Here is a 19,426-nt window from a genome sequence, read left to right as displayed (position 1 = left end):
GCCCTGAGCGCTCTGGAGCAGGTTTTCATCAAGGATCTCCCTGTACTTTGCTCCATTCATCTTTTCCTTAATCCTGACTAGTCTCCCAATATCTCCGCTGAAAAACATCCCCACAGCATGATGCTGCCACCACCATGCTTCACCGTAGGGATGGTGACAGGTTTCCTCCAGATGTGACGCTTGGCATTCATGTCAAAGAGTTCAATCTTGGTTTCATCAGACCAGAGAATCTTGTTTCTCATGGTCTAAGAGTCCTTTCTGTGCCTTTGGCAATCGCCAAGCGGGTTGTCATGTGTCTTTTACTGAGGACTGGCTTCCTTCTAGCCACTCTACCATAAAGACCTGATTGGTGGAGTGCTGCAGAGATGGTTGTCCTTCTGGTTCTTGGTCACCTCCCTGACCGAGGCCCTTCTCCCCCGATTGCTCAATTTGGCCGGGCGGCCAGCTCTAGGAAGAGTCTTGGTGGTTCCAAACTTCTTCCATTTAAGAATGATGGAGGCCACTGTGTTCTTGGGGACCTTCAATGCTGCAGACATTTTTTGGTACCCTTCCCCAGATCTGTGCTTCGACACAATCGTTTCTCTGAGCTCTACAGACAATTCCTTCAACCTCATGGCTTGGTTTTTGCTCTGACATGCACTGTTAGCTATGGGATCTTACATACAGTACCAGTCAAAAGTTTGGACACACCTACTCATTCCAGGGTTTTTCTTTATTTTTACTATTTTCTACATTGTAGAATAATAGTGAAGACGTCAAAAATATATTTATATTTGAGATTCTTTAAAGTAGCCACCCTTTGCCTTGATGATAGCTTTGCGCACTCTTGGCATTCTCTCAACCAGCTTCACCTGGAATGCTTTTCCAAAATGTGCAGACGTGCAGTTGCAAACCGTAGTCTGGCTTTTTTTATGCCGGTTTTGGAACAGTGGCTTCTTCCTTGCTGAGCGGCCTTTCAGGTTATGTCGATATAGGACTCGTTTTACTGTGGATATAGATACTTTTGTACCTGTTTCCTCCAGCATCTTCACAAGGTCCTTTGCTGTTGTTCTGGGATTGATTTGCACTTTTCGCACCAAAGTACGTTCATCTCTAGGAGACAGAACGCGTCTCCTTCCTGAGCGGTGTGACAGCTGCGTGGTCCCATGGTGTTTATACTTGCGTACTATTGTTTGTACAGATGAACGTGGTACCTTCATGCATTTGAAAATTGCTCCCAAGGATGAACCAGACTTGTGGAGGTCTACAATTATTTTTCTGAGGTCTTGGCTGATTTCTTTTGATTTTCCCATGATGTCAAGCAAAGAGGCACTGAGTTTGAAGGTAGGCCTTGAAATACATCCACAGGTACACCTCCAATTGACTCAAATTATGTCAATTAGCCTATCAGAAGCTTCTAAAGCCATGACATAATTTTCTGGAATTTTCCAAGCTGTTTAAAGAAACAGTCAACTTAGTGTATGTAAACTTCTGACCCACTGGAATTGTGATACAGTGAATTATAAGTGAAAATAATCTGTCTAAACAATTGTTGGAAAAATTACATGTGTTATGCAAAGTAGATGTCCTGACCGACTTGCCAAAACTATAGTTTGTTAACAAGAAATTTGTGGAGTGGTTGAAAAACGAGTTTTAATGACTCCAACCTAAGTGTATGTAAACATCCGACTTCAACTGTATATACTGTATTCTATCTACTGTATTTTAGTCAATGCCACTCCGACATTGCTCGTTCTAATATTTATATATTTCTTAATTCCATTCTTTTATTTTTATATTTGTGTGTATTGTTGTGAAGTGTTAGATACAACTGCAGTGTTGGTGCTAGGAACACAAGCATTTCGCTACACATGCAATACACATATTTAGAAGATGTTATGTGACCAGTGGTGGAAAAAGTACCCAATTGTCATACTTGAGTGAAAGTAAAGATACCTTAATAGAAAATGACTCAAGTGAAAGTCACCCAGTCACTATTACTTGAGTAAAAGTCTAAAAGTATTTGGTTTTAAATATACTTAAGTATCAAAAGTAAAAGTATAAACCCTTTCAAATTCCTTAAGCAAACCAGACGGCACAATTTTTTAAAATGTTTTATTACGGATAGCCAGGAGCACGCTCCAACCCTCAGACATAATTTACAAACCAAGCATGTGTTTAGTGAGTCCGCCAGATCAGAGGCAGTAGGAATGACCAGGGATGTTCTCTTGATAAGTGTGTGGATTAGACCATTTTCCTGTCCTGCTAAGCATTCAAAATGTAGCAAGCACTTTTTGGTGTTAGGGAAAATCTGTGGAGTAAAAAGTACATTTTCTTTAGGAATGTAGTGAAGTAAAAGTATAAAGTTGTCAAAAATATAAATTGTAAAGTACAGATACAAAAAAAACGACTTTGAAGTATTTTTACTTAAGTAATTTACATCCCTGTACGTGACCAATATCATGTAATTTGATTTAGAAAGCTGAGACTTTTGAAGACAGAAGGATGTGCAGATTTCACAGAAAAGAAAATAAAACAGATTATAAAAGGCCCAATCGTAAGAACCCTACCCATTAGTCAATGAAACTGTAGGAGAGATGCTATTCTATTCAATGTCTTCATTATTCACGTTCTTGTCTGGAGTAGTTCTTCATTGTGATTGCGCCATCTGCTGGATGTGGTCTATACACAACTTTGGTGCTGCTGCAGTCCAATTCTCTACTCTTCTCACAGAAATGTGCACTTGCTAACCCTACCCCAATGATTGGTAAGGCATTGGATTGGTATGCTAGAGCAAGGGAGTTTCTTACCCCAGTCCATTTGCTAACACATGCCAGATCTTACAACGCCTGGATGGGTATTTTAAGTATCAGGTAACCACATATGTTACAGCAACCTGTCAGTCGATGAAATGGCACGCAAGCATTGGTTATTGCGTGCAACGTCGGAGCAGGGGAAAGCAGCCAAAATCTTGGGACAAGTTCCTCTGCCCAAGCGTGGCTGACGCATGCCAGATCTTACAACGGCTGGATACGTATTTTACTTATCTAACCACATATGTTATAGCAATGGTCGAGTTCGTTCGACGTGGCCTGGTGCCCCAGGTGGGCGGAGTTTGCGCATTTTAGACTATTCCATTGGTCTATAAGTGAAATCTCCATCCACCCGGGGCACTGGGCCATGCAAAACGAACTCCACCAATCTCTGTCTGACGCAGTTGATGACGTGGCACTCTACCTTCTTGCCTTTGTGCTGTTGTCTGTGCCCAATAATGTTTGTACCATGTTTTGTGTTGCTACCATGCTTCCATATTGTGTTTCTACCATGTTGTTATGTGTTGCTGCCATGCTGTGTTGTCATGTGGTGTTGTTACCATGTCTTAGGTCTCTATGTCATGTGGGTTTTGTCCTATATTTTTAATTCCCCATCCCCACAGGAGGCCTTTTGGTAGGCCATCATTGTAAATAAGAATTTGTTCTTAACTGGCTTGCCTAGTTAAAGGTTAAATAAATAAAGCAGAGGAACGCATCCTAAAACGGACACCAACCTTAACCAAACCCAACTTTAAACTATTCAGAAATTAAATATGGTTTTGCCCTTCAGCCATAGTCTTCCTCTATGCTTGGACAGATAAAAAGCAATTGGCAAAATACTTTGAAACAAATACTAGGCAAGTTTGACTGTTGAATAAATATGAAGGCTTACAAGTGGCAACAATATCATATAAAAAAAGTTTAAACGTTATGCATAAATGAGCTAAAATCTACCCTCCAAATTAAATTATAACTCAATATTTCAAGACTCAGTAAAATATTTTTTTGCAGGTGACTCATTCTATGGTTTTGGATTTAGCCCTTTACATGGTCAGTTTTGTGAATTGATTACTGAAATATTCCACAGCCAACCTTAAATCACATTTCTATGTGGAAGTGGGCCATTTGCAATGATTGTACCTAAAGTGTGTTGTATAATTGATTTGAACACTGAGGTGGATTGACTTATAGAGCACAGGAGACAAAATGCTATCAAAGTTATGCCTTTAATAGAGATTTGGTTCAAAATCTGGAATTTGACAGCTTGAGAAGGCCACAGTGAAAAGGGACAGACAAGACAAACAGGACACTGAAAAATGTCAGTAAGGCATGTGAAATACACGACACGTCTTTACGCCAGCTCCTCCTCTCCTTCCTCCTCGAACTCGCCCTCCTCCTCGGCGGTGGCGTCCTGGTACTGCTGGTACTCAGACACCAGGTCGTTCATGTTGCTCTCAGCCTCGGTGAACTCCATCTCGTCCATACCCTCCCCGGTGTACCAATGGAGGAAGGCCTTACGGCGGAACATGGCCGTGAACTGCTCAGAGATGCGCTTAAACAGCTCCTGGATGGCCGTGCTGTTGCCGATGAAGGTGGCGGCCATCTTGAGGCCGCGGGGAGGAATGTCGCAGACAGCGGTCTTGACGTTGTTGGGGATCCATTCGACAAAGTAGCTGCTGTTCTTGTTCTGGACGTTCAGCATCTGCTCGTCCACCTCCTTCATGGACATGCGGCCCCTGAACACTGCAGCTACGGTGAGGTAACGGCCATGACGTGGGTCGCAAGCCGCCATCATGTTCTTGGCATCGAACATCTGCTGGGTGAGCTCGGGCACAGTGAGGGCCCTGTACTGCTGGCTCCCCCTGCTGGTCAAGGGGGCGAAGCCCGGCATGAAGAAGTGGAGACGGGGGAAGGGCACCATGTTGACAGCCAGTTTACGGAGGTCAGCATTGAGCTGGCCAGGGAAGCGCAAGCAAGTGGTGACCCCGCTCATGGTGGCTGACACCAGGTGATTGAGGTCGCCATAGGTGGGCGTGGTAAGTTTAAGGGTACGGAAGCAGATGTCATACAGAGCCTCATTGTCAATACAGTAGGTCTCATCGGTGTTCTCTACTAGCTGGTGGACTGACAAGGTGGCATTGTAGGGCTCCACCACAGTGTCTGATACTTTGGGCGAGGGCACCACACTGAACGTGTTCATGATACGGTCGGGGTACTCCTCACGGATTTTGCTGATGAGCAGGGTGCCCATGCCCGAGCCTGTGCCCCCGCCCAGGGAGTGGGTGAGCTGGAAACCCTGTAGACAGTCACAGCTCTCTGCCTCTTTCCTCACCACATCCAAAACAGAGTCCACCAGCTCTGCTCCCTCTGTGTAGTGGCCCTTGGCCCAGTTGTTTCCAGCCCCACTTTGGCCTGCAGACAAACAAAATGGACCAGGAAGTTTTAACAACATATAGTAATGCCCCAAATGAATACAATATCCATTGTAGCAATATTAAGACGCTTCTTCCTTAGGATGTAGTCAGTAGTATTCATGAATACAAGTTGTTGGATCAAATATCATTCTCAAAATCCCAAAGCAGAAAGCCAGGGCTCACCGAAGACGAAGTTGTCTGGTCGGAAGATCTGTCCAAAGGGACCCGACCTCACAGAGTCCATTGTACCAGGCTCCAAGTCCACTAACACCGCACGGGGGACATACTTGCCTCCTGCAAAGCAAAAGAGAAGCGTTTGAGGCATTGCATTGTCCACGAAACCATGAACGACCACCAAATACATTGGTCACTAATTTTCTAATCAAGTTCAACCAGTGGTGTTACGTGCAGGAGCTCAATTCTATACTTTAAATGTCATCATTTCTCAAAGTTTGTACCGACAGATTTAATATCATTATCGAATATGCATAAAATGCATTGCATTCATCACTGTCAATCGTGAATGATAATTATTCACGTTTTACCGGTGAACTGTCCAAACGGCATCTGCATGCTAATCATTTGATCACAAATAGTTTAATAGGAATATGCATTTAGATCTTCTTGAATTACTGTTTCGTGAGCAAATTAGAGTATATGGTGTTAAACTATTACCCTTCCTTGTATTTTGTTTCAATCAAAGCATAGCTAGGGCCAGATTAATGCAGGGGCTTAATGGTGCTGAAGCCCCTGGGCCCAGGCCTGTGGGGGACCCAAGAGGCAGCAAAATGTTTTTCCTAAAAAAAAAATATATATATATATATATATATATATATATCTCCAAAAAAATATATTTAGTATTTTTTTATTTACTGCAACCGCCAACGACGGACTCGGAGCCCGCTCTCAATTAGCTAATCGTCAGATAGGGGAGGGGAGGAGATGAGATGGGGCCCCACATGGGTAACTGGGGGGCCCTGCCTTGATTGGGTAACTGATTAATAAAAAATAAACTGCATAATAAATAAATGTGACTGTTCAGTTGTGTGAGTCAGGGGCTGGGCCCATGTCCAGCCCCTGACTCACACTATTTTTGTCACTTGTTGCTGCAGTTTGGCAACGCACTCAGCAAGTTGGTTAACTCTAAACTGCTATACATATTTGGTTTGTTGTAGTTCATGGAAAATTTGTGGTAATTTAGTATAATTTATTTAGAATATATATATATATATATATATATATATATATATATATATATATATATATATATATATATATATATATATATATATATATATATATATTTTTTTTTTATCCAATCACAGGAGCCCGCTCGCAATGTTCAAAATACACCAGAGAGCATAATTTAGCCACAGAGGGGTCAATAGTAAAAAAATGAAATAACTGGACAAAGTTTTAGCACAAGCAGGTAACTGCTAAAATAAAGGAAACACCAACATAAAATGTGTTAAAATGGTGTTAGGCCACCACGAGCTGCCAGAACAGCTTCAATGAACTTGGGCATAAATTCTACAAGTGTACCTAAACCATGCCAGGTAAATGCACCCCACACCATAACCCATACTTTTTATCCCTTGTTTACTCAAGTGTTTCTTTTATTTTGGCAGTTACAGGTATGCCTACAGCTGGGAAGGTCAGTACTTTGGGCAGCATGCGTGCCAAACATACAGCTTGTTTGCATTGTGGCCATAGACATAATCCATAGAAGGGTTTTGCAACCTCTTACCATGGCAATTTGACTTTTAAACTCATGGGTACACAAGCAATGGCTACCAGTCCTGACTTGAATGGGAACTGCCATCTATGGATTCAATTAAGGTTGTTCGAGGCTGTAGGTTTGCCTTTTGCAGAATTCAAAATACAATTGCGGGAAAAATGTACAGTTTGGAAAGCAAATGTCTACTGCTGAAAAGGGAAGACAAATATTCCTGTAGAACCCAAAAAATATTTTGCTAATTTTTGTTTTTCAAAGTAGCTCATCTTGAGATAGATTATTGCCAAGTCGAGCATATCGGCCATCACAGTGTTTAGCCTATGGCTTTATCTTCATCAGGTGAGTCAGTGTGCCACTGGACATTTTATTGAGTAGTTTACTGTTAGAGACATAGATGTCATGTACATGAGGTAGAATTGCATGAAATTATTTTTTTCTCAGACCCCTGCCCCCCCAAAAAATTCCCCTGTAGCTTATACCACATCGCAAATGTTATTATGGCTTTATTATAAAGGGACTTTTTCTTAAACAGTAAATTATGTACTGGAAGGGGGGGGCTATACAAATACAAATCCCTGGGGCCTAGGATTTCTTAATCTGTCCCTGAGCATTGGCTAGATCCTGCCTACTGGTGCAAGCTGTTGAGTTTCAGCAATGCAGCTTCAGCGAGCTAACCATCCTAAAAGCACACAAGAAATGACTGAGGAGGTGTTCTTGGTGTAACAGTAAAATAGGCCTACTGTGCTATATGCTGTTATGTTCTGTAAAATAGGAAGTAGTGGAAAAAGTAACCAATTATCATACTTGAGTAAAAGTAAAGATACCTTCATAGAAAATGACTCAAGTAAAAGTAAGACACCCAGTAAAATACTACTTAAGAGTCTAAAAGTATTTGTTTTTAAATATACTTAAGCATCAAAAGTAAATGTAATTGCTAAAATATAGTTAAATATCAAAAGTATAAATAATTTAAAATGTATTATATTAAGCAAACCAGAGCCTCATTTTCGTGTTCTTTTTATTTACAGATAGCCAGGGGTACACTGCAACACTAAGATATTATTTACAAACGAAGCATGTGCTTAGTGAGTCCGCCAGATCAGTGGCAATAGGGACGACCAAGGATGTTCTCTTGATAGGCTCTCCAGAGGATGGTGGTGCGGTCTGCACAACACATCACCGGGGTCAAACTACCTTCCCTCCATGACACCTACAGCACCCGATGTCACAGGAAGGCCAAAAAGATCATCAAGGACATCAACCACCCGAGCCACTGCCTGTTCACAACACTACCATCCAGAAGGCGAGGTCAGTACTGGTGTATCAGCGCCGGACCGAGAGACTGAAAAATAGCTTTATCTCAAAGTCATCAGACTGCTAAACAGCCATCACTAACTCAGAGAAGCTGCTGTCTACCTTGAGACCCCATCACCTGCCACTTTAATAAATGGATCACTAGTCACTTTATACAATGCACTCTAAATAATGCCACATTAACACTGTTTATATATCTTACGTTACTCATATCACATGTATATATTGTATTTTATACCATCTATTGCCGCTCGGCCATCGCTCATCCATATACTTACATGTACATATTCTCATTCACCCCTTTAGATGTGTGTGTATTAGGTAGTTGTTAGATATTACTGCACTGCCTGAACTAGAAGCACAAGCATTTCGCTACCCTCCATTAACATCTGGTAACCATGTGTATGTGACAAATAAAATTTGATAAGTGCACGAATTGAACCATTTTCCTGTCCTGCTAAGCATTCAAAATGTAACAAGTACTTTTGGGTGTCAGGGAAAATGTATGGAGTAAAAAGTACATCATTTTTTTTTAGGAATGTAGTGAATTAACAGTTGTGAAAAATAAACAGTAAACTACAGATACCCCAAAAAACTACTTAAGTAGTACTTTCAAATATTTTTACACCACTGAAAATAGTCCTACTAATCATTATGCGATCTTACAAGACACTCGGACAGCGTCGTACATGAGTCCCAAGTCCATAACAAACTGTTGAGGACAACCAACCCCTCGTAGTTCTGTCTGTGGAGTTCCTATTAGGTTGGATTTGGTCCGCTCAAAGTGTGCGCAGAGCGCTTCGAAGTTGGGCCAGGAAAGACCTCGCCACCCAGCGCGTTCCCATACGCGGCCTAGTTTGGGGTATATTTGTGGTAATTTAGTATTGTAACGACCCTGGGTTTATTAGAACGGATATCGACTCTGCCGCTTCAGCATGCTTTTGCGGCACAGTCAATAGCGGGCTAGAAGGTCGAGGGTTCGAGACCTGCTCCCTGGCTGTTTCATAACAGTATAATATATTTAGAATTTATCAGAATACATTTTCCAAAAATATTTTTAACCAGCTCCATGTAGGCCCCTATTCTCAAATTGAAAAAATGTGATCTAGCAGCACTACAACCATATTTTGTTTAAATGACTAGAGAATATATATAGAACTAACAGGCTAATAGAGGACCTACCCGTGGCTTCGTTGTAATACACATTAATTCTCTCCAGCTGAAGGTCACTGTCCCCGTGGTATGTGCCAGTGGGGTCGATGCCGTGTTCGTCACTAATCACTTCCCAGAACTAGAGGAAAGAAATGGAACAGGTGTTAGCTCCAACTCACATCCCAAAAGATATGCTAGCGAAGCAATTTGCAGGGAATTAATCAAATACAGAGCAATTTCAATACAGAAAACGTGCATATGTAGCCTAATAGTAGTAGCCTAGCTAGATAATTTATTTATAACTAACGTTAGATAGATAAATGACAGACAACGCAAGGCAGGGCTACGTTACTGAGCTTTAATGAAGGGTGAAATAGTCTGGAAAGTTGAACCAACCTTTGCTCCAATTTGGTTGCCGCACTGACCAGCCTGCAAATGCACAATTTCCCTCATTTTGAGTGAATTAATATTTTTTTTAAAACACAGGTGAAGTATAACTGCCGCTTTCGGATACACTCTGAAGCAAGAAAGAAGAATACGCGATTCAAAATCGGAGGTCTGATTTATAATCAGTGGCAACGGAAGATTATGAATGCTATTGGTTTAAACACCCGTCAATCATAGTACAACTGTATTTCATTGGATAACAGAAGTTGATTCCTAGTTTTGATTGGCTCTCACGATATAGTAACCTGTTGTCAATGGTTACAGAAATGGAAACATTGGAGAGTCGCTGGGATACTTTGGGCTAGGAACATAGAGAGATCTTTTTATGTTCGGGGACTTTGGGGACACTTTTGTATTCTTTTTAACTAGGAAAGCTTGCAGGCGGTATCATTGAATGCGAAGCTGGCCAACAAGGTTTATTGCTACACAGAAAATGTAACCAAACAGCACCCATCAATATATACATTTTCATGTAAAAACATGTTACAAGTTTGATAAGGTTGCCTCCATTTCTTCACTTTTGAAACAATGCATTACATGAAACTAATGCTTGCTAGATAGTAATGTTACAAGTAGCATAGGTGCAAGCGGGTATAAAACTATAAGAAGGTCATAGCAATTCATCATGGGATATGTTTGAAAAGAAAATAGAATTTATGACTGGAATGACATTTAAATTGTGCCAGATATTATCTTTGTATTACCTGCAAATACATTGTGAAGTAAAAAATAGTAAAGGGGCTATAAAAAAAAATATTGAGTCATCAATAGGCTAAACTTATTGACATGGCTGCATTGATGAAATGAGAAGAGCAACAATAATGATTGAAAAAACATTCAAGTCCACTTGCATATATAATAATAATAATAATCATACATTTTATTTGTAATATGCTTTTGTTTTATTTCATATCAGAATTTCCCTAGTAGTTTTAAGACCAGTTATTTGCTATCATTCTCTAAACATTGCGTACAGGCTGCATAAAGTTAACACCCTCAAAGCACTTTGCTGCCATTGAGAGAGATAGAGATGTGAATAACACATAATGGCAATATATCGCTAATAGTAGACCTGGAAAACATTAGATTAACAAAATGTGACTAAAATGTTCATCCTTAGGAAAGAACTGAGGGTTCCTGAGGCCAATGCTGTCCCTATATCCAGTAGAAGGTGATTTAGGCTATAAAGTATTTGTTTTGTTTGGAGACAACTGATGGCGACCATGGTGATAGTCATGGTGATGACAGCTTTGGAGGAGGTTGTGTGTTGACTTTGGACACCCGGCATAATAACTTGACATGCAGTATTGAAGTTCTTTACTTTTTACAACAACTTTCCATTTTGTGAGTGACAAATAAACTATGAATCATCAAGGTAGTTTAGTTTCACTTGAGAATGATTTTCTATGCCCCCAGTCTATAAATGTTTAAGTAGTTTGTATGCAACTCAGACACATCAAGTTTATTAGATATACATTTCTAATTCAAGCGATGGAGATTTCCAGTGGATATGAATGACCTACAATACAGCTAAAGTACCCCATTATTTTTGTATTTTACCTTTATTTAACTAGGCAAGTCAATTAAGAACAAATTCTTATTTACAATGACGGCCTAGGAACAGTGGGTTAACTGCCTTGTTCAGGGGAAGAACGACAGATTTTTACCTTGTCAGCTCAGGGATTCAATCCAGCATCCTTTCAGTTACTGGCCCAATGCTCTAACCACTAGGCTTCCTGCCTAGTGATGCAGCTACCTGCAGGCTACCTGCTGCCTGCCTAGTATTAGCGATGCTTGACCATCTCACATTTCTCTTCTTCCTATAGGTATTTACTTCCTATTAAAAAGACACCTGTATGACCAAGGCTATGCTAACAAAGAGTGCAGGGATTGACCATTGTGATGCAGCTCCAGAATGCACACAGTAAAATCACTTTAAAGGGGCGGAGGAGAACATTTTCCAAAATGAGGACATGGGAAAATTGACTTGCCGTCCTTTGTTTCTATTCCAGGATGTTTCTATTGTCCTCATTTAACCAGACTTCCTTTGAGTCACCACTTTCTGTTGTTGTTTAACCCATATTTTACCAGGGTTTTTATTATGAATAAATAAATTCCCCACTACAGAAGGTCAGTGAGTTGAACACAGTTGAATTCAGTAGCTTGGCTTAAACCTCACTACTGAATGTTGTGGTGGTAGAAAATATTGGCAAGACTGCAACAGGACTGTACCTTCTATATTAATCTTCACACCATATGTATGGGTACCTCATTTCATTGGCGAGAACAATACTGCCTTTATAAAGCACTTTAAAATGTTATAGAGAGGCTTGAAGGGCCTTTGCTCCACTAGGAGTTGAAAAATAATACATTAAGTACTTAAGTCTCAAAGTACTTTAAACAGTATCCAGCACAATACTACATAAGGAGGACCTCCCTGAAAGTATTTTTTACAATTTTACCTTTATTTAACTAGGCAAGTCAGTTAAGAACAAATTCTTATTTACAATGACGGCCTAGGAACAGTGGGTTAACGGCCTTGTTCAGGGGCAGAACGACAGATTTGTACCTTGTCAGCTCAGGGATTTGAACTTGCAACTGTTTGGTTACTAGCCCAACGCTCTAACCACTAGGCTACCTGTCTCTAACCACTAGGCTACCTGTCTCTAACCACTAGGCTAGCTGTCTCTAACCACTAGGCTACCTGTCTCTAACCACTAGGCTACCTGTCTCTAACCACTAGGCTACCTGTCTCTAACCACTAGGCTACCTGTCTCTAAACACTAGGCTACCTGTCTCTAACCACCCAGGCTACCTGTCTCTAACCACTAGGCTACCTGTCTCTAACCACTAGGCTACCTGTCTCTAACCACTAGGCTACCTGTCTCTAACCACTAGGCTACCTGTCTCTAACCACTAGGCTACCTGTCTCTAACCACCCAGGCTACCTGTCTCTAACCACCCAGGCTACCTGTCTCTAACCACTAGGCTACCTGTCTCTAACCACTAGGCTACCTGTCTCTAACCACTAGGCTACCTGTCTCTAACCACTAGGCTACCTGCCGCCCCGAGCTGGGTGTACTTCACGTTTCACTGGCCTGAGACTTTCATCAACAACCCTTGTTGGAGTACTGGTGCACTAGTGATTTCTAAGCAAATAATTATCCCAGATACTGGACTACCGGACAACTGCTGAGCACTCTAGTACAAAATGTCTGCTAATCACCAAGTTGGCTGCTATACACATTGGAGGTGGATGGGGTGAGTGACCCACACAATGTAAATCAGTGGTTCCCAACCAGGGAAGACTCATGAGACCATAGGCCTACTGGTAGAATGGACTTGAGGGTGTACTTCAGGGGTACACCGGGCAGAGCAAAATTCAGTTGGTGGTACAGTAACCGAAAAATGTTGGGAACCACTGATGTAAAGTACTTGTAGAGGTGAAAAAGTTGAAGACATTTAAATAGAATCCCTTACTATCACAATGACTAGAACCTGAACCATCCCTTCAGATAATCCCCTCTTTCCCCAACACAGTTTTATTGAGCTAAGTATCCATACCACTATTAGCTGGCAAGCTAATTGTCAACGCAGAGAGATCCCCTAGGCAACCCCCGGAGGTCCCAGTGCTGTGTTGTACATGTCGGTTCTGCTGTGTCATTTGGTTTCCCCTCAAGGCAGAAGCGTAGTGTGAGGCAGCACTTACATTATTCAGAGCTAACATGAGATGGGTGTGTGCGTGTGCTTGTGCGTGTGTGTGTGTGAGGGAGAGCAGGTGCGGAGGAGACCTGAGCAGGCGCATCACAGCATCAAATGAAAGAAGGGAAGAGAAACCTGTCCTGGCAAGAGGTAATAAAGTAATTGAAGGCATTATATGCCATATGTTCGCATGCTTGGATGGAAGTGAACTTGTCAACTCATCTGATATGGGTAGGTTTGTTTTCAACTCATCTGATATGGGTAGGGTTGTTTTCAACTCATCTGATATGGGTAGGGTTGTTCTCAACTCACCTGATATGGGTAGGATGGTTGTCAGCTCAATTTATATGGGTAGGTTGGTTGTCAACTCATCTGATATGGGTAGGGTTGTTCTCAACTCATCTGATATGGGTAGGATGGTTGTCAACTCATCTGATATGGGTAGGATGTAGTCAACTCATCTGATAAGGGTAGGATTAGGTCAACTCATCTGATAAGGGTAGGATGTAGTCAACTCAACTGATAAGGGTAGGATGTAGTCAACTCAACTGATAAGGGTAGGATTAGGTCAACTCATCTGATAAGGGTAGGATGTAGTCAACTCAACTGATAAGGGTAGGATGTAGTTAACTCATCTGATAAGGGTAGGATGTAGTCAACTCATCTGATAAGGGTAGGATTAGGTCAACTCATCTGATAAGGGTAGGATTAGGTCAACTCAACTGATAAGGGTAGGATTAGGTCAACTCATCTGATAAGGGTAGGATGTAGTCAACTCAATTGATAAGGGTAGGATGTAGTCAACTCATCTGATAAGGGTAAGATGTAGTCAAGGGTAGGGTTGACAACCTGGTACAAGAGCTGCTGAAAGATAGTACATTCAGATTATCACGCACACACACACACACACACACACACACACACACACACACACACACACACATACACCCACGCCAACCTGAAGATAAGTAATTTAGCAGTAACTTCCTTGTAAGTGTCTATTAATTGACTTGTCAGTTTACAGACAAATACTAATTTATCCAGATGTTTTATGTTTCGAAGTTGACCATATTCATGTATAGTCATCCTCTTCAGGGTTGGGTATGTTACTTTCTGAATGTAATCCATCACTAGTTACCTGTCCAAAATTGTAATCAGTAATGTAACTTTTGGATTGCCCAAACTCAGTAACGTAATGATCTAATCACTTTCAGTTACTTTTGGATTACTTCCCTCATAAAAGCCATTAGACGAAGACAAAAAGGATCCATCAAACGCATTTGGTGTGTCATAGGGCTTGCTCAGGTGGAACAAACTTAAACTTGCACCTTTTCTGAAGAAAAAACACATTTGCAAACATCCTTTCTGAATTTAAAAGTAATCCTAGAAGTAATCATCTACTTTTTCAAAAGTATCTCTAATCTGATTACAATATTTTTGCTGGTAACGTAATATATTACAGTTACAGTTTTTGTTGTAATCAGATTACATGTAACTGATGACATATAGCTGATTACATGTAACTGATTACATGTGCTTATTACATATAGCTGATTACATGTAATCAGTTACTCCCCATCCCTCATCCTCTTGTATTATACTGTACATGTATTATCATGTATTATCATGCAGACTTTTTAAACAAAGGACCAAAGAAGGGTCTCTAACGAACATACTGTTACATTGAGGGTCTGAGACTAGGTCAGTAGAGTAGTCACAATAGAGTGGCCTGCAGTGCAGACAATACTGCCAATGAGAAAGAGAGAGACAGAGAAAGAGACAAGCGGGAAACATTTGTTGAAATTACATAATTGCAACATGAAACCGGTTGAAATGACATAATTATAATGTAATTTGGACCAGTTTTTACCAGTTTTGCCCACCAGGAGAGTGAGGGAGAGAGAGAAAAAGAGTGCAAACGTAAAAGAGAAGGAGGGAATGAGAGAAAGAAAGAGGTTATCAATAATGTAAGCCTAGAGTGCTTTACGCTGTCCAACTGGCTCCACCACCCAGTGTTTGTGTGTGTGTGTGTGTGTGTGTGTGTGTGTGTGTGTGTGTGTGTGTGTGTGTGTGTGTGTGCATGTAGGTCTTTAAAGCTCACTGGTATCGGCTGTTTCCATAGAGTTGTTTTTGTTTTGTCAGTCAGAGGGGAGCTTTTGTTCCCACCAAAGTAATTTCCTCTGGAGATCACCCACAATAGGGGAGAAAGAGAACAATGTTGGAACACCTGCGCGCACGCACGTCAGCACACACACACGCGCGAACATGCACACACATACCACTCTAGCACAACTTTTCTGACCATCATGTTCTAAGTACTCAATTGTTTTATACTTGAAAAGCTGTTTAGATTATCCATGGATATTCATTACAGCAAAGTCTCAGTGTCAGTTATGCAGCAGTTGAGATTTAAATGTGACTCTTTATCCTCCTGTTTTATTTCCTAATTAGTCAAGTGAGCTGCCCGGCATTCCACAGTGTTCGTTACGAGTGGGATGTGTGTGTGCTGCTTGTGTGTGCTGTCTGTGAGTTAAACAAATACACCCAACTGTCAAACTTACTTAACTCACGTTTTTAAAAAAATGCGCCCAATCAGGTTGCCCCTGAGCAGTCAGGGGAGGACCAATCATCACATTGCCCGCCAAGCTTGACTTACATTTCTGGCGGGCCAACGGAGCGCCAGATACAGAACACCTGGAGGCATTTTAGAGTGGGTCTCACCCTCGAATGGAAAAACATGTCTCACTGCCTACCTATTTAATAACATGACCTAGTGTTTTTGTCTGACTTCTATTTGGCTGGTAAAGCTACAATGATATGCTTAGGCATTATGAGAATTTTGGTCCAAAATGGGTCTAACAGGTCAAAGGAAAATATTATGTTATGTCCTGTTTTAATGTTCAAGACACACGCAATTGATATCAAATCATTTCTGCACTGTTCACATTGTTAGTTATGCAGAGAATTTAAGATTCAAATGTGCCTCTCTCTTTACCTTCCTTTTTTTGGTTTCCCAATCAGTAAAGTGAGCTGTCTGGTGTTTCACGGTGTTTGTTAGGGGGTGTTTTTGTGTGTGTGTGTGTGTGTGTGTGTGTCTGTGTGTGTGTGTGTGTGTGTGTGTGTACAAGAAGGGGACCTCACCTTAACTATCAAACTGATTCAACTCAACTTAAAGGTAGAATAATATGCTTAGGTATTATTTGAAGCTGTTATAAGAATTTTGTTCCAAAATGGATTGGATATGTCAAAGGGAAATATTACGTTATATATCCTGTTTAATGTTCAACACACATACAATTGATACCCAAACCATTGCTACACTGTTCACAGAATGTTTTTGGTTGGAATATTATGGACGAGTACCCATATCTTTGGACAGATGGAGGTTTAAGGGAACAATTATTGACCTAAAACTTTCTGGGATTTGACAGTGTTGGCTGGCTAGCATCCCACTCACCCCTCCCTTGGGAGGCAAGGCCTCTGGCCCACATCCTATCCCCTAACATACTCTTAGCTTGTTTTCTTCTCGTACCACTCTGTCGCCTCTCGCACGCACACAAGCATGTATTGTGTAACATGGGGACTAAATAGACCAGCCTGATCACTAGAAATAGGCTCTGATTTCGGACGTTTGAAAAGGTCCTGAGAACAGAGCTCATCGCAAAAATGTAGAACTATTGCCACTGGCCTGAACTCATTATGCTTGGAGGCTGAGTGCGCCGCTTAGGCCGAAGCGTGCTGTTGTGACCACTGCACCAGGGCAGTTCACAATGCACTACCAAGCCAGGAGAATAGATTATATTTGATGGAAACAGCATGTTTAGCCCTAACCTTACTCGGAATTAATACCTAAACTTAACCCTTTGAGTTGTTTTTGTTTTAACCCTGTAACCACGCAGAATTAATGCGTTTAACTTTCAATTTGATCCCCTACTATTACTTTGATATCAGTGTTCTTTAGTTACCAGGTTGTATGTACAGAGTTATTAACATGTTACTGTAACTTGTCAGGTGTTTTTCATTTTCAAAGTGATAACAGAATGTTCTCGATGTTGTGTTTGTCATTACCAACTAAACTCAATTAATATTCCAAACTATAAACACAGTAGTTATAATTCTCAAAGCACATAGGTAGAAAACAGTTTCGTGCACCATATTCCTGCTTTATCGTTAGAATCCTATTTGATCCCTGTCTATTCAAACTAGAATGCAAAACCAAAAGCTTCTGAGCTTTTATCTGCTGACCTTGTTTAAAATGTGACTATGATGGCTCTTATATAACAACGCGTCACTTTTCCTCCTAGGGATATAGAGAACAATGGTGCAATGTGATGCCATGCTATTCTAGTTTCTGTTTGCATTCTCCATGCAAAGCCTGTCTGTCCCTGTGGTTACAGAAGCGAGTAACGATTGTTCACCCTGTCTGTGTGTGTGTGTGTGTGTGTGCATGCAAGTGTACATGCATTCATGCATGCGCGCGTGTGTGTGTGTGTGTGTGTGTGTGTGTGTGTGTGTGTGTGTGTGTGTGTGTGTGCGTGTGACAGATTCTTTACATATCTCCAGTGAGAATGCCTGTTTATTTGACAGGGAATACAGTGAAAAGTAACAAGCTGCTTCCCTCTGCTGGTGGAAGACGGCAGCAAGGATGCTAACTAGATGTAAGCTCTCGTTTAATATTTTTTTCAACGTGTGGCACAAATGTTACAACCTACAAACATTTAATTCCACCATTTATTGCTCATTGTATGTCAACACAGTGCAGTCTCGGTCTGTATGATAAACATCAATGAATACATTTAAAAAGCGAGCATTTCTTTATTCATGTACAGTAAATGACAAAAACGTGCACGAGATTAAAGAATTACATTTCGGGTTTTAAGTAACTGTCCAGTGTTTCCAGACTTCTACGAAATATGACCTATAGCTAATCGCATTAGCGCACATTAGCTCAACCGTCCCGGGGGTAGGACACCGATCTGGATAAGAGCGTCTGCTAAATGACGTAAATGTAAAATATTTGTTTGAATGGTGTAGACATACTCCCACACCATTCTGTTGTTGGGGTATACCCGTCATTAGAAATGTTCATGCAAGTTGACCACTGATTGGCCAGCTCAGCGGGCCAACATGACATCATGTTCTATGAGGAAATAGCAAGCGTTTATGAAACCGTCTATTTGAGATAGAAGTTTTAAAAAGTTAAGTTCAAGTTTGTCTCGCATAAGACGGCGCAACGGCCGTCTACACTGATGGCTCCTGGCAACTGCGTGTCGCGTTAGAATGGCGCCATCTATGGAAGACAATGAACTAACAAAAAAAAGATTCGTAGCCTTCCATTAGAGGACAAATCATAGCAACAACCAAAAATAACAGCAACAACGTGTTTGCCCAGATAAGCACCCCATTCCTATAGAAACCTTTGGTAGTGCCGGCATACATACTACATATGTACATCCTTTGGCCGTCTCTCTTTCCAGTTCTCTGCTGCCAATGACTGGAACGAACTACAAAAATCTCTGAAACTGGAATCACTTATCTCCCTCACTAGCTTTAAGCACCAGCTGTCAGATCAGCTCACAGATCACTGCACCTGTACATAGCCCATCTATAATTTAGCCCAAACAACTACCTCTTCCCCTACTGTATTTATTTATTTTTATTTTGCTCCTTTGCACCCCATTAACTCTTTTTCTACTTTGCACTTTCTTCTACTACAAATCTACCATTCCAGTGTTTTACTTGCTATATTGTATTTACTTTGCCACCATGGACTTTTTTTTTGCCTTTACCTCCCTTATCTCACCTCATTTGCTCACATTGTACATAGACTTATTTTTCTACTGTATTATTGACTGTATATTTGTTTTACT

The 19,426-nt window shown here is 41.0% G+C and overlaps 1 protein-coding gene across 1 annotated transcript; it reads right to left on the bottom strand.

Moving 5' to 3' along the window:
* Positions 1-3,999: 3,999 nt before the first annotated feature.
* On the bottom strand, positions 4,000-9,951 carry zgc:55461 (beta-tubulin family protein). The gene is made up of 4 exons (XM_029710225.1): positions 9,804-9,951; positions 9,438-9,546; positions 5,390-5,500; positions 4,000-5,204 (listed from the first exon to the last, which is right to left on the bottom strand). The coding sequence occupies exons 1-4, from the start codon at positions 9,858-9,860 to the stop codon at positions 4,144-4,146; spliced, it is 1,338 nt and encodes a 445-aa protein (XP_029566085.1). The 5' UTR covers positions 9,861-9,951; the 3' UTR covers positions 4,000-4,143.
* Positions 9,952-19,426: the final 9,475 nt, after the last annotated feature.

The sequence above is a fragment of the Salmo trutta genome, chromosome 23 (genome assembly GCF_901001165.1).
Source record: "Salmo trutta chromosome 23, fSalTru1.1, whole genome shotgun sequence".
NCBI lineage: Eukaryota > Metazoa > Chordata > Actinopteri > Salmoniformes > Salmonidae > Salmo > Salmo trutta.
This window is presented reverse-complemented; position numbering and strand designations above follow the sequence as displayed.